Source organism: Chlamydomonas reinhardtii, chromosome 17 (genome assembly GCF_000002595.2).
Source record: "Chlamydomonas reinhardtii strain CC-503 cw92 mt+ chromosome 17, whole genome shotgun sequence".
NCBI lineage: Eukaryota > Viridiplantae > Chlorophyta > Chlorophyceae > Chlamydomonadales > Chlamydomonadaceae > Chlamydomonas > Chlamydomonas reinhardtii.
The window spans coordinates 223,433-241,827 of record NC_057020.1 but is presented as its reverse complement, the minus strand read 5'-3'; the positions used below and the strand labels follow the sequence as shown (position 1 = coordinate 241,827).

Sequence of the window (18,395 nt, the reverse complement as noted above, 5' to 3'; positions counted from 1 at the left end):
TACTCTTCCGAGGAAGCCGCAGCGGTAGATCCGTGAAGACATATGACACGTATTTTGTCTTTGTAACACGAAGCCGTCCGATTTAGTCGAAAATTGGGCGCAATGCGTTTGTCTGCAAGGGCGCCCTTGCAGAGCGCACCGTGCGGTGGCTCATTGGCCCCGATTCCGTGTGCACGGTCGGCGAAGCAACAAAGTAGCGTCAGGGCGGCTGGGAGCGTAGCCTCGAGACTCGCCGAGCCTCGCACTGATGGCTCGGAGAACTGGGTCGAGCAGGTTGCACAGCGTCAGCGGGGCCAATATGGCAAGCTTGCGAAGTCTACGGACCGCCTGTATGAGCGGCTGCTCGACCTGGACGTGACGGACTTGCAGTCGGAGGATGCGATGGGCTTGCTGCAAGCTGCCGACGAGGAGCGGACGCGCAGCCATCACAGCGCCAGCAGCAGCGGTGGCTCTGCCAGAATGCCCGTGACGGATCGCATCGCGTATCGCGGGGGTCGCCGCATGCTGCCGCCGGGGCCAGTGCCCGCTAGCCCCGAGGTGGTGATGTCGCTGCTGCGCCGCACCGCGGCCAAGCGCGAGGTGCTGCAGGAGCTGGACGTCACGAGCCCCGCCGCAGGTGAGGAGGAGCGGCCTAAGGTCTCATGGGGTCTGAAATGAGGCTTGAGAGTGGGAGGGAGCTCTGGAGGTGGTGGGCGGCCTTGACGGTTGGGTGTGGGCCGGGCGCCTCTCATTTGTGTTGTGCCCCTGCACGCCATCCCCCTCACCCAGTGCCTTCCATCCTCGCCTACCCCCGCCCGCCTGACTGAGTCCATCCCTCTCTCACCCCCCAACCCACCCCGTGCAGTGGCCCGGCGCCTGCTGTTGCTGGTGGAGGTGCTGGGGTTGAGCCCGGAGCAACTGGTGGGCATGGCCAGGAGGTGCGTGTGGTGAGGGGGCCGTGTGGTGGTGGGGGGCGTGTGGTGGGGGGTTGTAAATACCAGCCCAAACCATAACAAGCGAAAACGAGCGGAGCACTGGCAGAGGCGTTAGTTGCAAGCGATAATACTAATGGGATGTGGCCGAGGCGTCGTGGAGCAGCAGCGCGAGCGGCGCCGGCGATACATGTCGCCGCCCGGGCTCGGTGGCGGGCACAACAGCACAAGACAGGCACGCGGACGCGACTAACTTGGGGGCTTGGATGGGCAGGCGGGACAAACAACATGCAGTCGGACGCCCCCCAGCCGACGCCGCGCCGGCCCGGCCACATGCACACACACTGACACACCTAATCACGCCCCTCACCCTGTCAAACGCACACCTGTGTGTACAGGAACGGCCGGCTGCTGCTCAAGCGGCCGGAGCAGCTGCGCGCCGCACTGGAAGCACTCACAGACGTGGTGGCGGCGCTGGGGCCGCCGGCAGCATCGCCGGCGGCGGCGGCAGGCAGCGACGAGGAGGCGGATGCTGCGGTGGCGCGCGCGCGGCAAATGGCGGCGGCGGCTCCGGGGCTGCTGCTGCTGCCGCCGGAGCGCCTGCAGCGCAGCGGGCGGGAGCTGGCCGCGGTGTGCAAGGCGCGAGGCGTGCCGGTGCGTGTGTGAGCGATTGCGAATGTCTTGGGGCGGTGGGGAGCCTTGCGATGCGCGTCATGCGTACATGCATGCATGCATATGGGCGGCTCCCCGCGACAGGCTCCCTCACCTCACCTCACCTCACGTCACCTCACCTCACCTCACCTCACCTCTCCAACCCCAACCCAGCCTTCCACCTCCGCCACCTCCCCACGCACTCGCCCCTCCCTCCTGCGCGCAGCTGCTGCCCATGCTGCAGTCCCGCCCCGACCTGCTGCGGCAGTCGGCCAGCGGCCTGGCCGCCAAGATGGACGTGCTGCCGGGGCTGCTGGGGCTGCCGCCGCGCCGCATGAGGGAGGTGCTGGCCAGGTGCCCGCAGCTCCTGCGCAGGTGGGGGCGGGGGGCGCGGCCTTGGGCGGTGGCGGTGGCGGTGGGGATGGTGGGGCTGGGGATGGCAGCAGCGGGGATGGCCGCAGTGCCGGGGTTCATCTGGCCATGTTTGGATCGGTGGAAGCGTGAAGGCAGCGGTGGGAAGGCAGCGGCTCCCGGGCGGTCGTCAACGCCGTCAGCCAAACGGCCATGCCTGCAACACCCACCCACCGCAACCCCCACCCCGCGCCCAGGTCTCCTGCGGAGCTGGCCCGGCGCTACCGGCTGCTGCAGTCGCTGTTCGGCGTGCCGGCGGCCTTCATGGCGGAGCTGGTGGCGCAGGAGCCGCGCGTGCTGGGCGGCTTCGGGGGGACGACGCTGCAGGCCAAGTTTGCGGGGCTGGCGGGACGGTACGGCAGGTTCCAGGATGACGTGGCGGACATGATCCTGGTGGATCCATCCGTACTCATCAACGCCGTACCGGCGCCGCCGCTGGGCGCCAGATCTGGAGTTGGATCCGTGTCTGGATCCAGTGGCGCAGGGAGTGCGGGGTCGCCGTCATCGCCATCGCCGTCGGCGTCTGTGCTGTCTCTGAGCAGCCTGGCTTCCCTCAGCAGCCTGGACGGCTGGGAGCTGCCGGCAGCTGGTGACCTGGCGGCGGGCGACGTGGCCGGTGATGGCGCAGAGGAGGCGGACGCGGCGGAGCGGGCGGAGGGCGATGCGGGGGAGGCAGAGGTGGGGGCGCGCTCCGGCCGCCGGCCTGGCGCTCTGGCTCCTCCTCCGCCTGTGTTGGATCAGGTGTTGGCGCTGTCTGCCGCCACAGGGGTGCCGCTGGGGGGCGTGCTGCAGCTCATCGCCGAACAGTCGGAGCCACACACACACACCCCGCAGGCGCAGCAGCGGCTGCAGGTGGCGGCTGGCGGCCGCAGCCGGCACGGCGGTGCCGGCCACGAGCTGCTGGCGGGCTTCGGGGCGGAGCAGGTGGCGGCGCGGCTGGCGGCGCTGGGCTCGGCGCTGGGGCTGGGCGGCGGCGGCGACCTAGCCGCTGTGCGGGCCACTCTGGCGGCGCACCCGCGGCTGCTGCTGCTGTCGCCGCAGCAGCTGGCGGAGAGGCTGGCGGCGGCGGAGCAGCTGCTGGCGGCGCCGCCAGGCGCCGCCGCAATCACGCCCGCCGCCGCCACCCCGGGCGAAAGCGGCAGTAGCAGCGCCGCCGCAGCCGCCACCCAGCCGCTGCCGCAGCGCCACCCCGAGCTGCTGCTGCTTGAGCCGGGCGAGCTGCGGTCGCGTGTGACCGCCCTGCGTGACCTGCTGCTGCCGCCCTCGGCCGCAGCCGCCTCCACCTCCGGAGCGGCGCCGCCCTTGAGCCTGCCGCTGCCGCCGCGGCTGTGGTCGCTGCTTGCGTCGCAGCCGGGGCTGCTGGTGGGCTCGGCGGCGGAGGGCGCGGAGGCGGAGGAGGGCGCGGGTGCGGGCGCGGCCTCAGCGGGTGCGCCTGGGGGCCTGGCGGCTGCCGCCGCCGCGCCGCCCTCTGATCCTGTGGCGGCGGTGCGCGAGAAGCTGCTGGTGATGCAGAGCCTGTTTGAGATCCCGCGGCCGCTGGTGCTTGAGCTGGTTTTCCGGGAGCCAGGTGAGGGGAGGGGGCGGGGCTGCAGTGCTGGTCCTGGTGTTGGTGGGAAGTGGTTGATGGACTGTTGGGAAGGGGCGAGGAGCCGGGCAGGTCGTGTTGCGTCCACTGACGCGATCTCACCTGGGAGCACAACCCCACGCCCCGACCGGCCGCCGATCAGTCCACTTGTAGCCCGTACTGCACATCTCCCCCCTCCACTGTTCCGTACCCCACTCCTTGCCGCACTGCCCGCCCGACCCCCAACTCGCCAACCCGTACTCCTCACCCCTCTCCCAACCCCGCATCCCGCACCTACACCCCCGCAGGCCTGCTGGCGGTCTCGGCCACCGCGCTGGAGTCCAAGTTCCGAGCCCTGGCCTCCTCCTTCGGCGCCTTCTCCGCCGACGCCATCGGCGTGGTGCTGGCCGACCCCTCCCTCATCCTGCGGGCCGGCCGGCAGGGCGCAGCCGCAGACGCAGAGGACGGCCGGCTGGCGGTGGCCATGGCGGGCGCGGAGGAGGAGGCGGCGGTGGCCAACGCGGCCGCGGCGGCCGCAGCCGCGGCGCGGGCGGCGGGCGCGGGCGCGGGGCGGTCGCGGTCGGGAGCGCGCGGCCGGTCTGGGTCTGGGTCGAGGAGCGGCAGCCCTGCAGTGGACCGCGCGACGACCAAGGCGGGGCGGCGGCGGCAGCGCGCGCAGGCGGCGGCAGCGGCGCGGCGGGATGCGGAGGCGGCGGCCGCGAATGCGAAGCGAGGCGCCGTGGGCGGGAAGGGCGCGGGCGCTGGGTCTGCAGCAGCACAGCAGCCGCAGGCAGTGGGGCAGCAGCCGCAGGCGGCGGCTGCACAGCAACGGCGGCCGCAGACGCCGCAGCGCGGCAGTCAGCGCACCTCGGGTGCTGCCGGCGTCGTCTCTATGGCTGGCGCTGGCGCTGGCGGCGCGACCTCTGGGATGCCAGGTGCCCAGGCGCAACGTGCCGGCAGTAGCAGCAGCAATGCACAGCCGCAGGCCAGCAGCGTCAGTAACAGCAGGACAGCGGCTACTGCCGGTGGCACACCTGCGGCGGGGGCCGCTGCTGCCCGGGCAGAAGTGCCTGCGCCGGCGGCTGCAGGGGGTAGGGCTGCGGGCGCGGCGCCGCCCCAGGCACCCAGTCCTGCCACCGCGGCCGCGGGCGGCAAGACGGGCGGCGGCGCTGACAGCGGTAGCACCACTGGTGCGGGTGGCACTCATGGAGGCGGCGCCACGGGCGGTGTGGGCAGTGGCAGCGGCAGCGGCTCACTGGGGGCGCTGGGCGCAATGAGTGCGGCGGACTTCGACCGGTTGGGGGAGGAGGGGCTGCCGCCGCCGCCGCCGCCGTCTCGGCGCCGCCGGCGGCCGCAGGCGGAGCAGTAGATAGGAGCATTGGCCGCGGATGTGGCGAAATGGAGTAAGGGGCGATGAGCGGGGCGAGCGGCTGTGGAGTAGGGGCTGGGCAGTCTTCTTTTTCAGGACGTGCCGGTAGAGCAGTGGGGTCGGGATCCTGGGATTGTGAATGGGCGGCTGCAGGCACACCTGTTTGGCGCGCGGGGTGGGGGAGGACGATTGGACGAGGAAGTGCGGTGGCGGTAATGAATGAGTGCGGTGCCGTGCATGGGAGGGGGAGGGGGTAGAGGCCTGCTGCGTTGAGGAGGACACGACCACAAGGTCACGTGCGTGAGAAGGCCCCACAGTCATTGGGGCGCATTGGCGCATCATGCACGGCACTGGCGTGGTGGTGTGTGTCGTCACACACACACACACACACACACACACACACACACACACACACACACACACACACACACACGCACACACATACACGCACGTTTTCCTTGTGCTCTTTAACACATACACGCACACACGCACACACACACACACACACACACACCAGACATACCACCGCTGTATCCACACTTACATACTGGGCCGGCCGAAAAGGAGAGTGGCCTTTAAGTCCGAGATGGGCCGACCGTCATACTCACTCGTCACTTTGACCTCACCAACTCACGCCGGCACCGCTAACCACCCGCACCAAACGGTCCTACCTGGTCCTAGCTTGACGCCTTCTTGCATCGGGCCCTTCCTTCCTCCTGACTCCACCATAATGCTAGTGTGCTACATCCCTCGCCAGCACTCAACCGGCTGGGGCCTCGGCAGCTCATGTAGTTGACCAGGGCCGGCATGTTGTCGTCTGGCGTCCGGGCAGGGGTCGTATCTTGTTTGCGGGGGAATGTCTTGACCCAGACATTCCTGGCCTCTGGAGCGGAAATTTTTGTCAAGGGGGTAGACAAACAGGCCCCCAAATCCACGATTTTTTTGTCTAGACAAAGTGCCTTTGTGGAAGCCATGTAAAATGTCTAGACATCTTGACATGTTGCAATTTCGCTTTTTCGCAACTGTAAACGGCGGCTTTTGTATCTGTTTCACGCAGTGCAACACTAATGAACAAGTCCAAATGCGATCATATGCACAGGCATGTCGCAGCGCGTTTCCCCAAGCAACTCTGAGCCTTCGCTTGCCTGCGCGGCGTACATGCTATACCTGCTAACTGCTTGCTGTCACCGAAGTGCCGGGGCCAAAGCCATGACCAGTCACAGTTCTACCGCACATACACACAGGCAGAGCGCCATCGCGGCCTAACCGCTTCCAGTTTAGTCATCTTCACACGTCGGCACACACCCTCGTGCATCGAATCCCCAATACACTATCGTCCCTTCTTTCAACGTTTCAATCATACACAATCGTATCGGGTATGTATTTGCTAGATGGACCGCTTTCAAAGAATTCAAACGTTCGTATGCCAAATTATTAGCACGAGACATCCACATTCTGAACGGCCTCCTCCTCAGCCTCCTTCAGAAGTGCCTTGACATCAATCTCACACACACGATGCTTCACACGGGACGGGCGGGCGTTGTGGCTGCTGCGCTGGGGCACGCGGCCAAGCTTTGCAGCGAACTTCTGAACTGCAGGCCCCAGCAGCGTTGCATCAAACTCAGCATACGGGGCAAGGGAGACACCAGCCACAGGCCGCTGCTGGTACGCAATTGGTGGGCCCACAAGGCGCACACGCATCAGTACGTCAAGGGTGCCAAGCTTCATGCTTGCCCGGCCAGGCGTCTTGATGTCATTCATCGCGCTGAAGCCACGCTCAACTTCTGCCGTAGATGGCTGCAGCACAAGCATAATCTGCACCAGGACAGTGAGCTCACGGCCCATGCCAGACAGCCACGACAAGAGCCTCTCATAGAACGGCCTCGCCTTCATAACATCACCACTCTTCTTCTGCTCCTTTGCCACTGCAATCAGGCGCGCCCGAGCCATCACCCACTGGTCAACTGCCAACAGGCAATCATCACCCAAGACGGGCTTAAAGTGCTGTGCCAAAGCGGCCACCTCTTCCTCGCCATACTTCGGCACACCGGAATCAGCAGCCAATGCACGGGGGCCCAGCACCCCAAACTTTGCAGCCACTGAGACATCAGCGGGGAATCGCATTTTGATGTTCTCAACCAGCTTCTTGACCATGCTGCTGAGAGCAAGCTTGCTGCGGAATAGAGTCTGAGGGAAAGCCGCCCAGCTCGGTGCCGTAGGTGCCGTGTCATCATCGTCGCTGCCAGACTCCGCTGTCGTGTCAGTGTTGGTGTCAGAGCCGTCATTGTCGCTGTCAGACTCCGCTGTCGTGGTGGCGGTGGTGGTGGTGGCAGGCGCGATCGTCGTGGGAGGGGTTGTCAGCACCATCTGGTGGCCGTGGAACACGCCATCCTTCGCTGCAAGGTCCTTGATCAGGGCCTGGATGGGTGCCGTAAAGGATGGAGGTGCGTTCGACGTCTCGCCCTCCTTGTGGTAGGTGTAGGCGTTGATCAGGTGCCGTAGCCCTAGTTCCAGGTACTGATGCACGTCAACGAGGGCGAGATCACTCTGCTGGAACCACTTGCTCAATTCCGCTGTTGCAGCCAGAACTCCGTCAATGCAGGTGATGAGCAGGAGGTTGTCCACCTGCCTGCAGGTGTGAAATAGCATGCGGTAGTGATCGCGTTTTAGTCCAAGACAGGAACGCAGTCACGGACACACATGCAGCGGACATACGCACTAGAGCACGAGTGCGCGCCCACGCCTACTTGCACACGCTTGCATTCCTGACATCCCAGGGCATCCACACACCTGAGCCACTCGTAAATCTCGGCCGCGGCCACATCCTTCTTGTCCTTCTTCCGCTCATTGAAGAAGGCAAGCAGGATCGGGTAGGTAATCTTGATCCGCCTCACACACTCAGACCGGGAAAGCCACCGAACCCTGCGTAAGTTTGCGCAGTGTGCAAGCGGGATGTATATCAACCCCTCAGCCTCAGCAGCAGGTAGCACGCAGCTTGTGAAGCCGTCTCACCCTACTCCACAGGCTAGGCTACCGCCGTCCACACACCCACATACACACTTACACCCACACACCAGCGCACATGTCAGCAGGTAGCAAGGCACGACGTGTGCGGCTTACGTGTGCGGCTTCAGGATCTTGTATGCCTTCGCCTTCCTTTCCTTGTACATGTCGTTCAGAGCAGCGGTTCGCACTGTAGGACACGGTGTGCACAAGTTACAGCAATACATCAAAGAAGCCATTCACTCACAACTCGCCACACAACAACCACTAGCGCGCCCAAGCGCACCTGTCGAGGTCTTGGCGTAGTTGTAGATCTTAGAGAGCATGTTGTCCACCTTGACCAGGGCAGGGAACTCCTTGAAGAAGTCCGCACAGGCCAGAGCCAGTCGGTGCGCAGCGCAGTGGCTAGTCAGGACGCAGGGCCAATCCGTCTTGATGCGGGTCGCCACTCCACAGTGCTTCCCAACCATAACGTTGGCACCGTCACTGGTAAAGGCGACAAGCTTACTCCAATCAATCTTGCTCTCCTGTACGTAATTGGTTGCAGCAGGCACACGCGGGGGAGCAGAACACACAGCTCAGCACACACAGCCGACACTGTCCGCACGTCCGTGGCTCTACATGCATGATCTGTCCCTGCGTAACCGCACAATCTACTGCTCGAGAAGGCCACGTGTTCACACTGTTAAGAACGCACCGTGAACACCTCCTTGAGCCTGTCATAGATGTTCACGGCCGTGGCACCATTGTTCATTGCCTCCAGTTGCAGAAACTCAGTCTTGATGCTGTCATCGGGCGCCACGTATGTAATGTACACGGCCAGGTTGTGCGAAACAGTGCGGTCAGTAGACTCATCAATCATCATGGAGATGACAGGAGATGCCCTGATGTTCTTGAGTTGTTCCTCTGAAATTGCCTGCGCAGATCGCGGGTTGTCAGTCGTTAGCATGCGCACCGGTATACTTGGCGAGGGTATGATACAAGGACAGCGTCCCTAGCAGTACAAGGTTTGCCATGACACACGCATGTTGTCAGGCGGAGAAACCGCAGACAGGGCATTCCAAGCCGCTGCCCACCAGGCCGCACATGCAACCGTCCAAAATCACACGCCCGGCAATGCCAGCCCATGCCTCTTGCATCGCCCGCGCCCTCCAGAATGCTTGACGCCCTGCATGCGTCCCTAGCAGTACAAGGTTTGCCATGACACACGCATGTTGTTAGGCGGAGAAACCGCAGACAGGGCATTCCAAGCCGCTGCCCACCAGGCCGCACATGCAACCGTCCAAAATCACACGCCCGGCAATGCCAGCCCATGCCTCTTGCATCGCCCGGATGGACAGTTCGGTCTGCATGAGGAGGGCGCGCAGGACAAGTCAACAACAACATCATCTCCCGCACCATCATATCCCGCACTATGGTAGCATGCGGTCCCCACCTCCGCATGCCAACTTGCCCCCTAGTCGGGAGCGGTGTCTAGTTGAGATGGGAATCCGGCGCCAGCTGAACCCACCCCCAAATCCCCATGCATGCCCAGCGTAGAGGACCGTTCTAGCACCCGTGCAAAAGTCACGTTGAGGAAGAGTCGTCGGGGGCCAACGGGCTCCGGGACCACAAGAAGACCAGAACGTCACCACACGCCGGCCGGACGGGCCGGTACAGCCGACCCAGTAAGCGGTCGGTACTCTGCTCCGAAGACCCCGTCGCTGAACGGGGATCAGCTTCCAGATGCACTAAAACACTATTGACACTGTAGCCCCGCAGCTACTCACGAAAACATTATCGTTTGCTCCTAATTTTGTGCCCCACTTCTCCATTTGTTGTGTGCCGACGGCAGAATGTAATGTGTTTCATGTTGAATTCTTAATATCACTGTGTCCTAGTCAATGTCCCGTGATGGCTCCCCATTCCTCGGTCAATTCCCTGGTCCTTTTCACCGGTCCTTTCCCCGGTCCTTTCCCCGGTCCTTTCCCAGGTCCCGTTCTTGTTGATTCCCCTACGCATGGAGGAGTAGCATGGTTGAGCTTGACAGCAGCCCCGCCCTGAGTGCGAGTGGTTCAGTGCACTCCAATACGAAGCTGCTGTCAAGGCTGCTGTATACCCCCTCTCCCGCGCGCCTCGTCCCTGCCTGTTTTCTTCAACCCCTCCGCAGCTCCACGGTTCCGCCCGTGCACGGGGTCCATCCCTGACTTCTGTTCATTCCTGACCTCTATCGTCTCAGCTTTTCTTCACTGTGCGCGGGTTAGCTGGACCATGGACTGTGGAAGGAGTTGCAGCGGGCTTTGCACCCCTGACAACTCTGCGTGACTGAAAATGCGGCATCCCCGGCAAATCCTCGTCACCGGCTCTGCGCATCTGCAAAAAGGAAGACTTGATCGAGGTATCCTTCATCCTCGTCAGATCGCCGAAAATCTCCTAAAAGACCATGACATTCCCTCACTTTCCACAAAATATATATGTCACTATGGTAGAGTTTGCCTCTCCTCAGACACCGCTTGTTTTGTTCAAAAGCGTGCGTGAACCCCCCCCTCCGTTTGTCTGGAAAATGGCCAAAATGGCCGTTTAATGTCTGGAGACATTAAGATAGGAGCCCTGCCGTCCGGGGGACGGCCCACATTGTCGATCAACGGGGCACTCGATAGAGGGAATACACGGAGGCAGGGGTGCGTGCACGGAGGAGCACCACACCAACAGACCGGCAGGCACAACCCGAGAGCAGAAGGGCAAATCCCGCCGGACTGCTGCTCCCCCCCGTGGGCTCAGCAGTTCGTTTGGAAGGTCAAACACGCGCCCACGCGTTATGGCAGTTAGCTTATGTTGCATTGTGTGTGGTGTATGCAGAGTTTGCATTATTTTTGTTGTGGCGATGGTAATGATGAGTGTGTAAGCGCGAGGGAACGTCGGCAGGTGTTGCAGGATGCGCGTGGCTGGGTGTACCGCGTGGGGGGACCGCAAGACTGTGAGCCGGGGTGTGCAAGTCAAGAACTTATCAATTCACCCAAGATCAACCCAAGACTGTGAGCGGGGCTGCGTGAGGTTTGCCCAAGTAAGCAAGGGGGAGCGAAGGGAAATCCTCCCGTGTGTGACATGCGCGTTTCTTTACTGGTGACCATTCAAGGGCTATAGCGCCCGCCTCGCCTCTGTCGCATGCCTCACTTGCCACCTCCGCTCCACTCCCCGACTCAAAACACGACCAAGCCGCTGCGCGTGTACCGCTACCACTGCTAGGGCCTAGACTTACATCCGTCAGGGCAGCACCCATCTCGAGATCTCGCCAGGCCCGTCACCTGGCTGTTGGTATCTCCACTTGACAGCGCTGCAGTTAAAACAAGCAGCGCACACGTGTGGGAACCCCCAGCCACCACCGCTGCCGCCCGCACGCCAGGACCCAGGTCCACAACGGCAACACATCGCCCATCTCGCCTTCACCATCCCCAAGAGCGCCCATGTCACCCAGCCCAAGCTGCCCGTAACCATTGCCTCCCCAGCACTTGACACCACCGTCATCAAGCAGCATGCAGTCACCTTCCTGCAGCTGCGATGCGGCTCTGCCTCGCGAGTGTGGCGTTGCGGTGTGTCTGTGTGGTGCTATCGCCTGGCCGAGCGCCCGGAGCGCGAGGAATGCGCGTCAGCAAACTTCCAGCCAGCCAGCAACTTGTCGGTACAGTAACTCCGGTGTTTGACCAGCCGCGCACTCCTGCCCTGCCGTTGCAAATTGTTTGCCATCTTCTGGGGTCTGGGAATCAGCTGCACCCTGCGGGACTTCACCAACCTGCCTTAACACTGTGCCATCGCACACCTCGTAACGCTACAACAATAATACGCCCATGACTCCAACAGCGGCGGCGCCACCAGCGTGACGGGCAGCAGATGGGACATAGCCCCGAGCCAACGCTTGAACGGCTTGCACGCAGGAGTAAGTGGTTTGTTCAACACGCGCGACGCATCCCCGGGCACCAATAGGCGCAATGGCGTGGCTCGTACACAATGTCCTGCAATCTACCAAACGAACTGCCTTGTAATCTGCCGCTGATGACGCCTTGCCCTTGCATGCTGTCGCCAGTTATGTACGATAAGCTACATCACACGCAATACCGCCTGCCCCTGCCCCGAAGGCCCTACAGACCTGGGCCACACTCTGTGTGCGCAGCTGGCGGTTTCCATTCTTTCCACACACACACACCTAGTCTTTCCACACACACCCCCAGGAGCGTCAACCAGGGGCCTGCAATCTACAAAGACAGACATACATTCATTATACATATACGTCAGATTTCAGACACCTGAAGCGAACAATCGCAAGCTGTGGTCAATGCAGCCTATGGTGAGAGCGAATATTTAACAGTACCGGAACTTGGCGGCGCTCTGCCGCCAGCCTGCCCCCACGCCCCTGCGATACAGCCCACCGCTCGCCGCCCTGTGCAGCGCCGTGGCGCAGCGCTCACGGGCTGCAGTGGATAGTGACCTCGCTACGCCAGGTTTTCCGACGCCGTGGCTGGCGGTGGATGCGGCCAGCAGCTGGAAGTCATGCGCGCGCTGCAGCAGGTTCTTGTAGCCCACACCCTCGGGCCACGGGACGTCAGGGTTCAGGAAGCAGGGGTAGGTGGATTCGCCTTCGCGCCCCGCCCACTCGAAGTCCACGAAGCGCACGTGCCACCCGGACCCGGCGTCGCACCGCACCAGGCAGTTGGGCGGCCGCACGTCCCCGTGCACCATGCCCGTTGCGCCGTGTGCGGACTCCAGCGCCGCCCGCACTGCAGCCAGCGCCTGGTCAAGCTCTGCGCCCAGCAGGTCGGAGAGCTGCCGCCACTCAGGCCCCGGCAACCACTCCATCTCCACTAGCTGCCAGCCACCCGGCAGCGGCTCCACACGTAGGATCTACATGCCCCAAGCATGCAAGCATGGTGCGATGCATGTTTATTTGTGTACATTCATGCATATGTGTGTGGGTGTGTGTGCGTGTGTAGTATGTGAGCGGGGATACCAACTGAAAGTGCCAGCAGGGAACAGGAGCCTTGCATTAGGACAGAGCCCCTGTGGCCACCACAACCCGAGGCAAGGGACCTGTAAGCATCAAAACGCTCCGCGGATGCCAAGGGACGCTCCTTGGCATCCGCGGAGCGTTTTGATGCTTACAGGACCGGCCGCCGCACCGCCACAAACCTACCCGTGGCGCGAGGCCCAGGTCCGCCCACGCCTGGTGAGCCTCCAGCCCGTACTTGCGGCACAGCTTGACCGCCACCTCCACCACGCCACCGCCGCTGCCTCCACTACTCCCGACGCCACTGCTGACAGCCAGGCGCACGTAGTAGGTGGGGTTGCGCGGAGCCAGCTGCAACACCGCCGCCGCGTCATAGCGGGGATTCATGCTGATGGGCCACGGCAGCGGCAGATACTTGTTGGGAGCCGCGGGCTGCTGCGCTGCCGCCAGCTCATGTACTCCCACGCGCAGCGTTGCTAGCACGCACCGGCATGAGCAGGCGGTCGGTGACAGGGTGCGCGGGCAGCAGGTTGAGCAGTGGCGTGAGTGGGAAAATCGTCACACGGTCCAGCCAGGCCACCGCGGACAGCCGCACGTGCGGCCCGACCACCTACGTGCATTTAATTGTACAGTGAATGTGCAAGTGACAATACAAGCAAACCCCAGAACAGCCCTCAACCCGGCGTTACTGACCCGATGCACCATGATGCGCCTAGATAAAGCCCACATAACCAAACCGGGTACAGCTACGGTTCGTCTTGATTGCAACCCAAATTGCTCACCTGTAGGCAAGGTGGAAGCGCACAATGAATTATGTCAGAGGCGACCGAGCAAAAGCATCGGGCACGGCAAGGCAACGTAAGGAGCCCAGCCCGCTTGAGGTTAAAATACAGGAAAGGCTTTAAGAGATGGAAAGCGCGACAGGGAGGATGAAGGGATCGGGGGAACGGGTGGTTGAAACGTGAGCAGGGGTGAAGTTGTTCAGAAGACAATGAAGAAGGGGTCGACACGGGACGGGGTCGGCACGGCTGGGTGTTTGTTCGCGCTCTGTATGGGCTGCCTGGCCCGCCACCTGCCCTACCCACGCACCTCCAGCAGGAAGGCGGGGCAGCAGGTGTTGCGAAAGGTGTCCGACTCCGCACGCTGCCTCCAGAAGTGCAGCAGGTAGTTGGCGCCCTGGAAGTGCGGGTCCCCAGAGCCACCAATGCCCGGCTTAGCCTGTAGCAAGCAACAATATGCAGCATGCATAAGGGTTAAGCGCTTAGCGGCTGCAATCGGTGAGTGTGTGCTGGCGGAAGTCGCATTGCGATGACAGGTTGAAGGCGAGCACCGTGTCAATAACTCTCACCCTACCTCAACAATCAGGAACAGATTGGAGGGGTCCTTGGACGAGTCGCCCAGAGCCCAGTTGGGGCTGACATTGTTGGCAGCGAAGCCCGAGCCGATCGTCACCACCTTGCCATACTCCAGGTACGGGCTCAGCAGGGCTCCAATAGCACTCGTCAGACCAGCCTTCGGGGCGTGTTGGTGTGTGTTGGCAGTGATGGGAAGCAAATGAACTTGTGTGAGCATGCCGTGTAGCAAGATGAGCCGTTTCATTGATGTGTGTGTGTGTGTGTGTGTGCGCGTGCGCATGACGAAACGGGAAAGAGACCCACTTTATTGATGTGTGTGTGTGTGTGTGTGTGTGTGTGTGTGTGTGTGCGTGTGTGCGCCCTGGGCACCGTTGAGGGATGCTCCTCTCGCCATCTCTCCTCTCAAAACTATTAGCATGCATCACTTCATATACCCACCTCGTTATCGTAGAAAGCCGCGCCTATGCAGCACAAGTTGCTGGCAACTTCAATGGTGGCCCGGTCGACTGTTGTGCCTTCCGACAAAGACTGCACGGCCTTGGCAAACACGGGGTGAATCAGCTCCGGCAGCAGCCCACCCGCGGTCTCCGGGTCTGGGCGCCAGTTCTTGATCAGCGCCCCCCCGGAGGGATCCAACTGCTCCCGCTTCAGCGAAGTCCGGGACGGAGTAGTCATCAAGAGTGCGCGTTGCAGGTAGCGCTCAGGCCCTGTCAGGTGGAAATCGACACGAGACACGCCATCACTTGCACAGTGCAGTAGCTAGCGGCAGTAGCTTCCAGCGACATAGGCGGCGCTAGGGGCTCTGGGCTTCATATGTCATGGACACCAGCGAACCCAAAGCTGACGCAAAATTGGTCTGAGGCATCAAAAAGCTCACCCTCCCCGCGCAGCTGTCGCTCCTTCTCGCGCAGCTGCTCCTTCTCCTTGCGCAGCTGCCGTTCCTTCGCGCGCAGCTCCAGCTCATTAGCGGTCAGCTGCTCCCTCCACGTAAGCTTTCGCTCCTTCTCCTTGCGCAGCTGCCGCGAAGGCCGCGCAGACCGGCTCTTGATCTGAGCGTCAAGGTCGCTGAGCTCAGCCTCGAGCGTCTCAATGGCAACCTCGATGTCGATGATCTTGCACTCTACTTTGCCTATGGCGATTTTATTCTCATTAATCTCGCATTCAACTGCCTTCAGAGCGTTGTTGTCGCCATTTCGGTCCATATGTGCAGTTGTTGCCGCCTATTAGGGGCAGCCTGTCGCGGAAGTGATCTCAAGTAGCATTAGAGTCGTTTGTTGGCTCTGAGCATGGACCACTATGGAATGAAACCCGGTGTGACGTGTGTGAATACGCTGTGTGAATGCGCAATTATTACGCACTCAAGATTCCTAAATTTGCGCACATACGTTCAGGGACCCGAATTCAGCAGGCGGATTTACTGTGTCATGTCGGGTTGGTGGGGTGGGGGCGTGGGGGCTGAGAGGGGGTTGGTATGAGATTGGCGGCAAGTGCGGAGACCGGGAGTGGGGGGGGGTGTCTCAGGGCAATGCCTAGCTAGTCATGCCTGGAACTCGTCCCACCGACCTTTTGTGCAGATGACGCGCGAGCTGACCAAAGAGGAGCTAAGCCGGCTGGTGGTGGGGCCGCGCGTGGTGGACTTTGGCAAGGTGTCCATGGGCTCCACCAACACGCTGGACACCTCCCTCAACGTGGTGCTGGACCTGAAGCCGCTGGAGATGCTGCGGGAGAGCCCTAGCATCAGCCAGGTCATCCCGCCCGGCGCGCGCGGCGCCTTCCCGCTGGTGCTGCAGGTGGGCTGGGTGGGGCTGGGGGCGGAGGCCTGGGCAGGGCGGGTCGGGGCGGGGCGGGGGATGTTATGTGCCCGGGCCCAACGGACAAGTCCCATCATCAGGCGGAAAACCCACCCAGCCACGAAAATGCAAGACACAGAGTGGTTGGGGGGGGGGGGGGTACAGGGCAGGGCGGTGGAGTACACACGGGACGAATGAGCAGACATGTTGGGCCCCTTTCGGCGCTTATGCTTGGGGCCCATGTACAAGACGGAATACAGATTCATAAACCAAGTACATCAAATCTGCTCACACCGCCATTTCCAATCCATCTGGATGCTGCATCCGGAGTTCCAGCTGCTGCGCCCCAAGGTGCGGCTGGGGCTGTCGGCGCCGGCGGGGTTGGGAGTGGGGGGGAGTGGGCCTGGTTGGCCGGTGGCTGGCACTGTTGGGCGAGGGGGGTCTTGGATGCGGTAGGTAAGCATGTTTACATGGGACGGCCTGCATACAGGAAAAGGAAATGAGAGACGCAAGAATGGAATTTCATTCTGAGGGGCTACCACTTGTGGGATTGCGCGGTGGCGAAGGCCGTGGTGGCGCAGATCAATGCACACAACCCCGGTCCGACTCACATCAGCCAAGCCCAGCTGGTCACCTTCCTGCAGGTGCGATGCGGCTCTGCCTCGCGAGTGTGGCATTGCGATGTGTCTGTGTGGTGCTATCGCCTGGCCGGGCGCCCGGAGTGTGAGGAATGCGCGTCAGCAAACTTCCAGCCAGCCCGCAGCTCGTCGGTACAGTAACTCCGGCGTTCAACCAGCCGCGCACTCCTGCCCTGCCGCTGCCAATCATATGCCATTTGTTGGGTTCTGGGAATCAGCTGCACCCTACGGGACTTTACCAACCTGCCTTACCACTGTCGCATCGCACAGCCAAGCCCAGCTGTGGCTGGTCCAGGCGCCGCCGGGTTTTCAGCAGTGTGTTTGGGACGTGGTGGTGATGGCGGCGCTGGCCGCCACAGAACATGGCCGGGTGCGGCTGCGCGGGATGACGCGCGCCGCAGCGGCCCTGGGAACTCAGACGGCGGCGGCAGCAGCTCCCGAGGCTGCGGTGGCAGGTGCAGTGGAGGCGGAACCCGACCTTGACGAGATCCCGCCCACACAGCTGACGCCGCCGCAGCCAGGCGTCAACCCCGTCGAGCTTGCGTGCGCTCGCGCAGTCGCGGACTTCTGATCGTGGCTGATGCAGTTTGCGCAGCTCGGCGTGCCCCAAAAGGGCTGGGATGGTGTTGACGCCAATCACCCCATCCTGGCGGTGGTGAACGGTGAAATGCTGTGCGCGTTGCCGCAAGCTATGGAGCTGGAGGCTTGAAAGGGATCAGCCCTTAGGAGAAACGCGTGAGCACTAACATGAGCCACTGAAGCAGTGGCATACGAGAGGGTCAGCGGGGGAGCTTAGTGGGCAGGCGAAGGGTTTTTTTGTTTTACGCCCGTGGGAGCAGGGCCAGGTTTGCGGGGTTTTTTGCCCGTGAGGGTGTTTTGGGTGCTGCCCGGGCCTTACGGCCTGGACCGGCCTAGTGGCCAGCCGCGTTTGTGGCTGCCCATAGGCATAGTTTGCCCTGGCGTCGAGAGCTGGTTAGGTTGCGGTTGAGGTCGTGCAGGCTGCGGGGTCGTAGGACTCAGCCCCGCAGCCACTGTGGTCGTGCTATCGCGTGCTGTCGCGTGCTGCGTGCTGCGTGTTTTGTAATGTTTGCTGTTTTTGTTTTCTGCCCGCCTGGTCTTAAGATGTAGCTCGCCCGCTGGGTCTGAGGTTATTACACCGGTAGTAATTCCGCAAGGGTTACTGGCGCGGTGAAGGGTCGGAGTGCGTTACCCTGTGGACTCGAGAGCTGTCTGCGCTCTGCCGGGGAAACGCCAGGTCACGGCAGCCCTCGATTGAGAGCCCTGTCGTTGGTTACACAGGGTTGCCTAGTACGCGACCCTCTCTCCATAATACGCGTATTAATACAGCGTACTAGGATTTCTAGTACAGTACGTTAAAATACGGTGCATAATACGCTGGGCCAGGAAATCCGGGGGGGGGCCGACGCAAACACGGCACGCGTGCCCGCACCATGCCCGAATCGGTGTGCATTTGGATTTGCGCGGCCATAGTCTTCTAGCGGAATTCCTTCAACTTGTTTTACTCATATTGTTATAAGAAAACACAGCTGCAGTGCGGAGAGCAGCCATGGTTCGCAAACTTCGACGGACATCCTTTCCAGCACCCCTCGCGCCCCTCGCCCCGCCACAGCGCTGCCACGGCCCACCCCGCTGGTTTCCCCAGCACAACGTATTTTCCAACGTACTAGCCGACGAGGGCAGCGTACAGTACGTAGTACAGTACGT

General features: G+C 62.3%; 4 protein-coding genes across 4 annotated transcripts; 2 read left to right on the top strand and 2 right to left on the bottom strand.

Annotated features, from left to right (window-relative positions):
* The first annotated feature begins 34 nt into the window (after positions 1 to 34).
* On the top strand, positions 35 to 5,200 carry CHLRE_17g697900v5 (uncharacterized protein). The gene is made up of 6 exons (XM_043071855.1): positions 35 to 616; positions 845 to 917; positions 1,310 to 1,565; positions 1,789 to 1,937; positions 2,171 to 3,540; positions 3,846 to 5,200. Exons 1-6 carry the CDS (start codon positions 103 to 105, stop codon positions 4,904 to 4,906), a joined length of 3,423 nt encoding a protein of 1,140 aa, XP_042914314.1. The 5' UTR covers positions 35 to 102; the 3' UTR covers positions 4,907 to 5,200.
* Positions 5,201 to 5,434: 234 nt separating this feature from the next.
* On the bottom strand, positions 5,435 to 8,844 carry CHLRE_17g697850v5 (uncharacterized protein). The gene is made up of 5 exons (XM_043071854.1): positions 8,607 to 8,844; positions 8,196 to 8,436; positions 8,027 to 8,099; positions 7,697 to 7,828; positions 5,435 to 7,535 (listed from the first exon to the last, which is right to left on the bottom strand). Exons 1-5 carry the CDS (start codon positions 8,772 to 8,774, stop codon positions 6,341 to 6,343), a joined length of 1,809 nt encoding a protein of 602 aa, XP_042914313.1. The 5' UTR covers positions 8,775 to 8,844; the 3' UTR covers positions 5,435 to 6,340.
* A 2,038-nt stretch (positions 8,845 to 10,882) lies between these two features.
* Positions 10,883 to 15,504, bottom strand: CHLRE_17g697800v5 (uncharacterized protein). Its single transcript, XM_001691744.3, has 7 exons — positions 15,120 to 15,504; positions 14,681 to 14,949; positions 14,241 to 14,399; positions 13,977 to 14,105; positions 13,375 to 13,497; positions 13,074 to 13,238; positions 10,883 to 12,784 (listed from the first exon to the last, which is right to left on the bottom strand). Exons 1-7 carry the CDS (start codon positions 15,442 to 15,444, stop codon positions 12,245 to 12,247), a joined length of 1,710 nt encoding a protein of 569 aa, XP_001691796.1. The 5' UTR covers positions 15,445 to 15,504; the 3' UTR covers positions 10,883 to 12,244.
* A 110-nt stretch (positions 15,505 to 15,614) lies between these two features.
* CHLRE_17g697750v5 (uncharacterized protein) lies at positions 15,615 to 18,060 on the top strand. Its single transcript, XM_043071853.1, has 5 exons — positions 15,615 to 15,673; positions 15,817 to 16,032; positions 16,369 to 16,383; positions 16,654 to 16,676; positions 16,941 to 18,060. Exons 2-5 carry the CDS (start codon positions 15,817 to 15,819, stop codon positions 17,239 to 17,241), a joined length of 555 nt encoding a protein of 184 aa, XP_042914312.1. The 5' UTR covers positions 15,615 to 15,673; the 3' UTR covers positions 17,242 to 18,060.
* Positions 18,061 to 18,395: the final 335 nt, after the last annotated feature.

Bases quoted from the DNA above. Each gene is read 5' to 3' on its own strand.
- CHLRE_17g697900v5 (XM_043071855.1), top strand. From the start codon at position 103: ATGCGTTTGTCTGCAAGGGCGCCCTTGCAGAGCGCACCGTGCGGTGGC. The intron at 617-844 runs GTGAGGAGGAGC...CACCCCGTGCAG, and splicing joins CGTCACGAGCCCCGCCGCAG to TGGCCCGGCGCCTGCTGTTG. The intron at 3,541-3,845 runs GTGAGGGGAGGG...ACACCCCCGCAG, and splicing joins GCTGGTTTTCCGGGAGCCAG to GCCTGCTGGCGGTCTCGGCC.
- CHLRE_17g697850v5 (XM_043071854.1), bottom strand. From the start codon at position 8,774: ATGATGATTGATGAGTCTACTGACCGCACTGTTTCGCACAACCTGGCC. The intron at 7,829-8,026 runs GTAAGCCGCACA...AAACTTACGCAG, and splicing joins AAGATCCTGAAGCCGCACAC to GGTTCGGTGGCTTTCCCGGT. The intron at 7,536-7,696 runs GTGTGTGGATGC...TCACACCTGCAG, and splicing joins GAGATTTACGAGTGGCTCAG to GCAGGTGGACAACCTCCTGC.
- CHLRE_17g697800v5 (XM_001691744.3), bottom strand. From the start codon at position 15,444: ATGGACCGAAATGGCGACAACAACGCTCTGAAGGCAGTTGAATGCGAG. The intron at 14,106-14,240 runs GTAGGGTGAGAG...TGCTTGCTACAG, and splicing joins ATCTGTTCCTGATTGTTGAG to GCTAAGCCGGGCATTGGTGG. The intron at 12,785-13,073 runs GTAGGTTTGTGG...TGGGGCATGTAG, and splicing joins ACCTGGGCCTCGCGCCACGG to ATCCTACGTGTGGAGCCGCT.
- CHLRE_17g697750v5 (XM_043071853.1), top strand. From the start codon at position 15,817: ATGACGCGCGAGCTGACCAAAGAGGAGCTAAGCCGGCTGGTGGTGGGG. The intron at 16,677-16,940 runs GTGCGATGCGGC...CGCATCGCACAG, and splicing joins AGCTGGTCACCTTCCTGCAG to CCAAGCCCAGCTGTGGCTGG.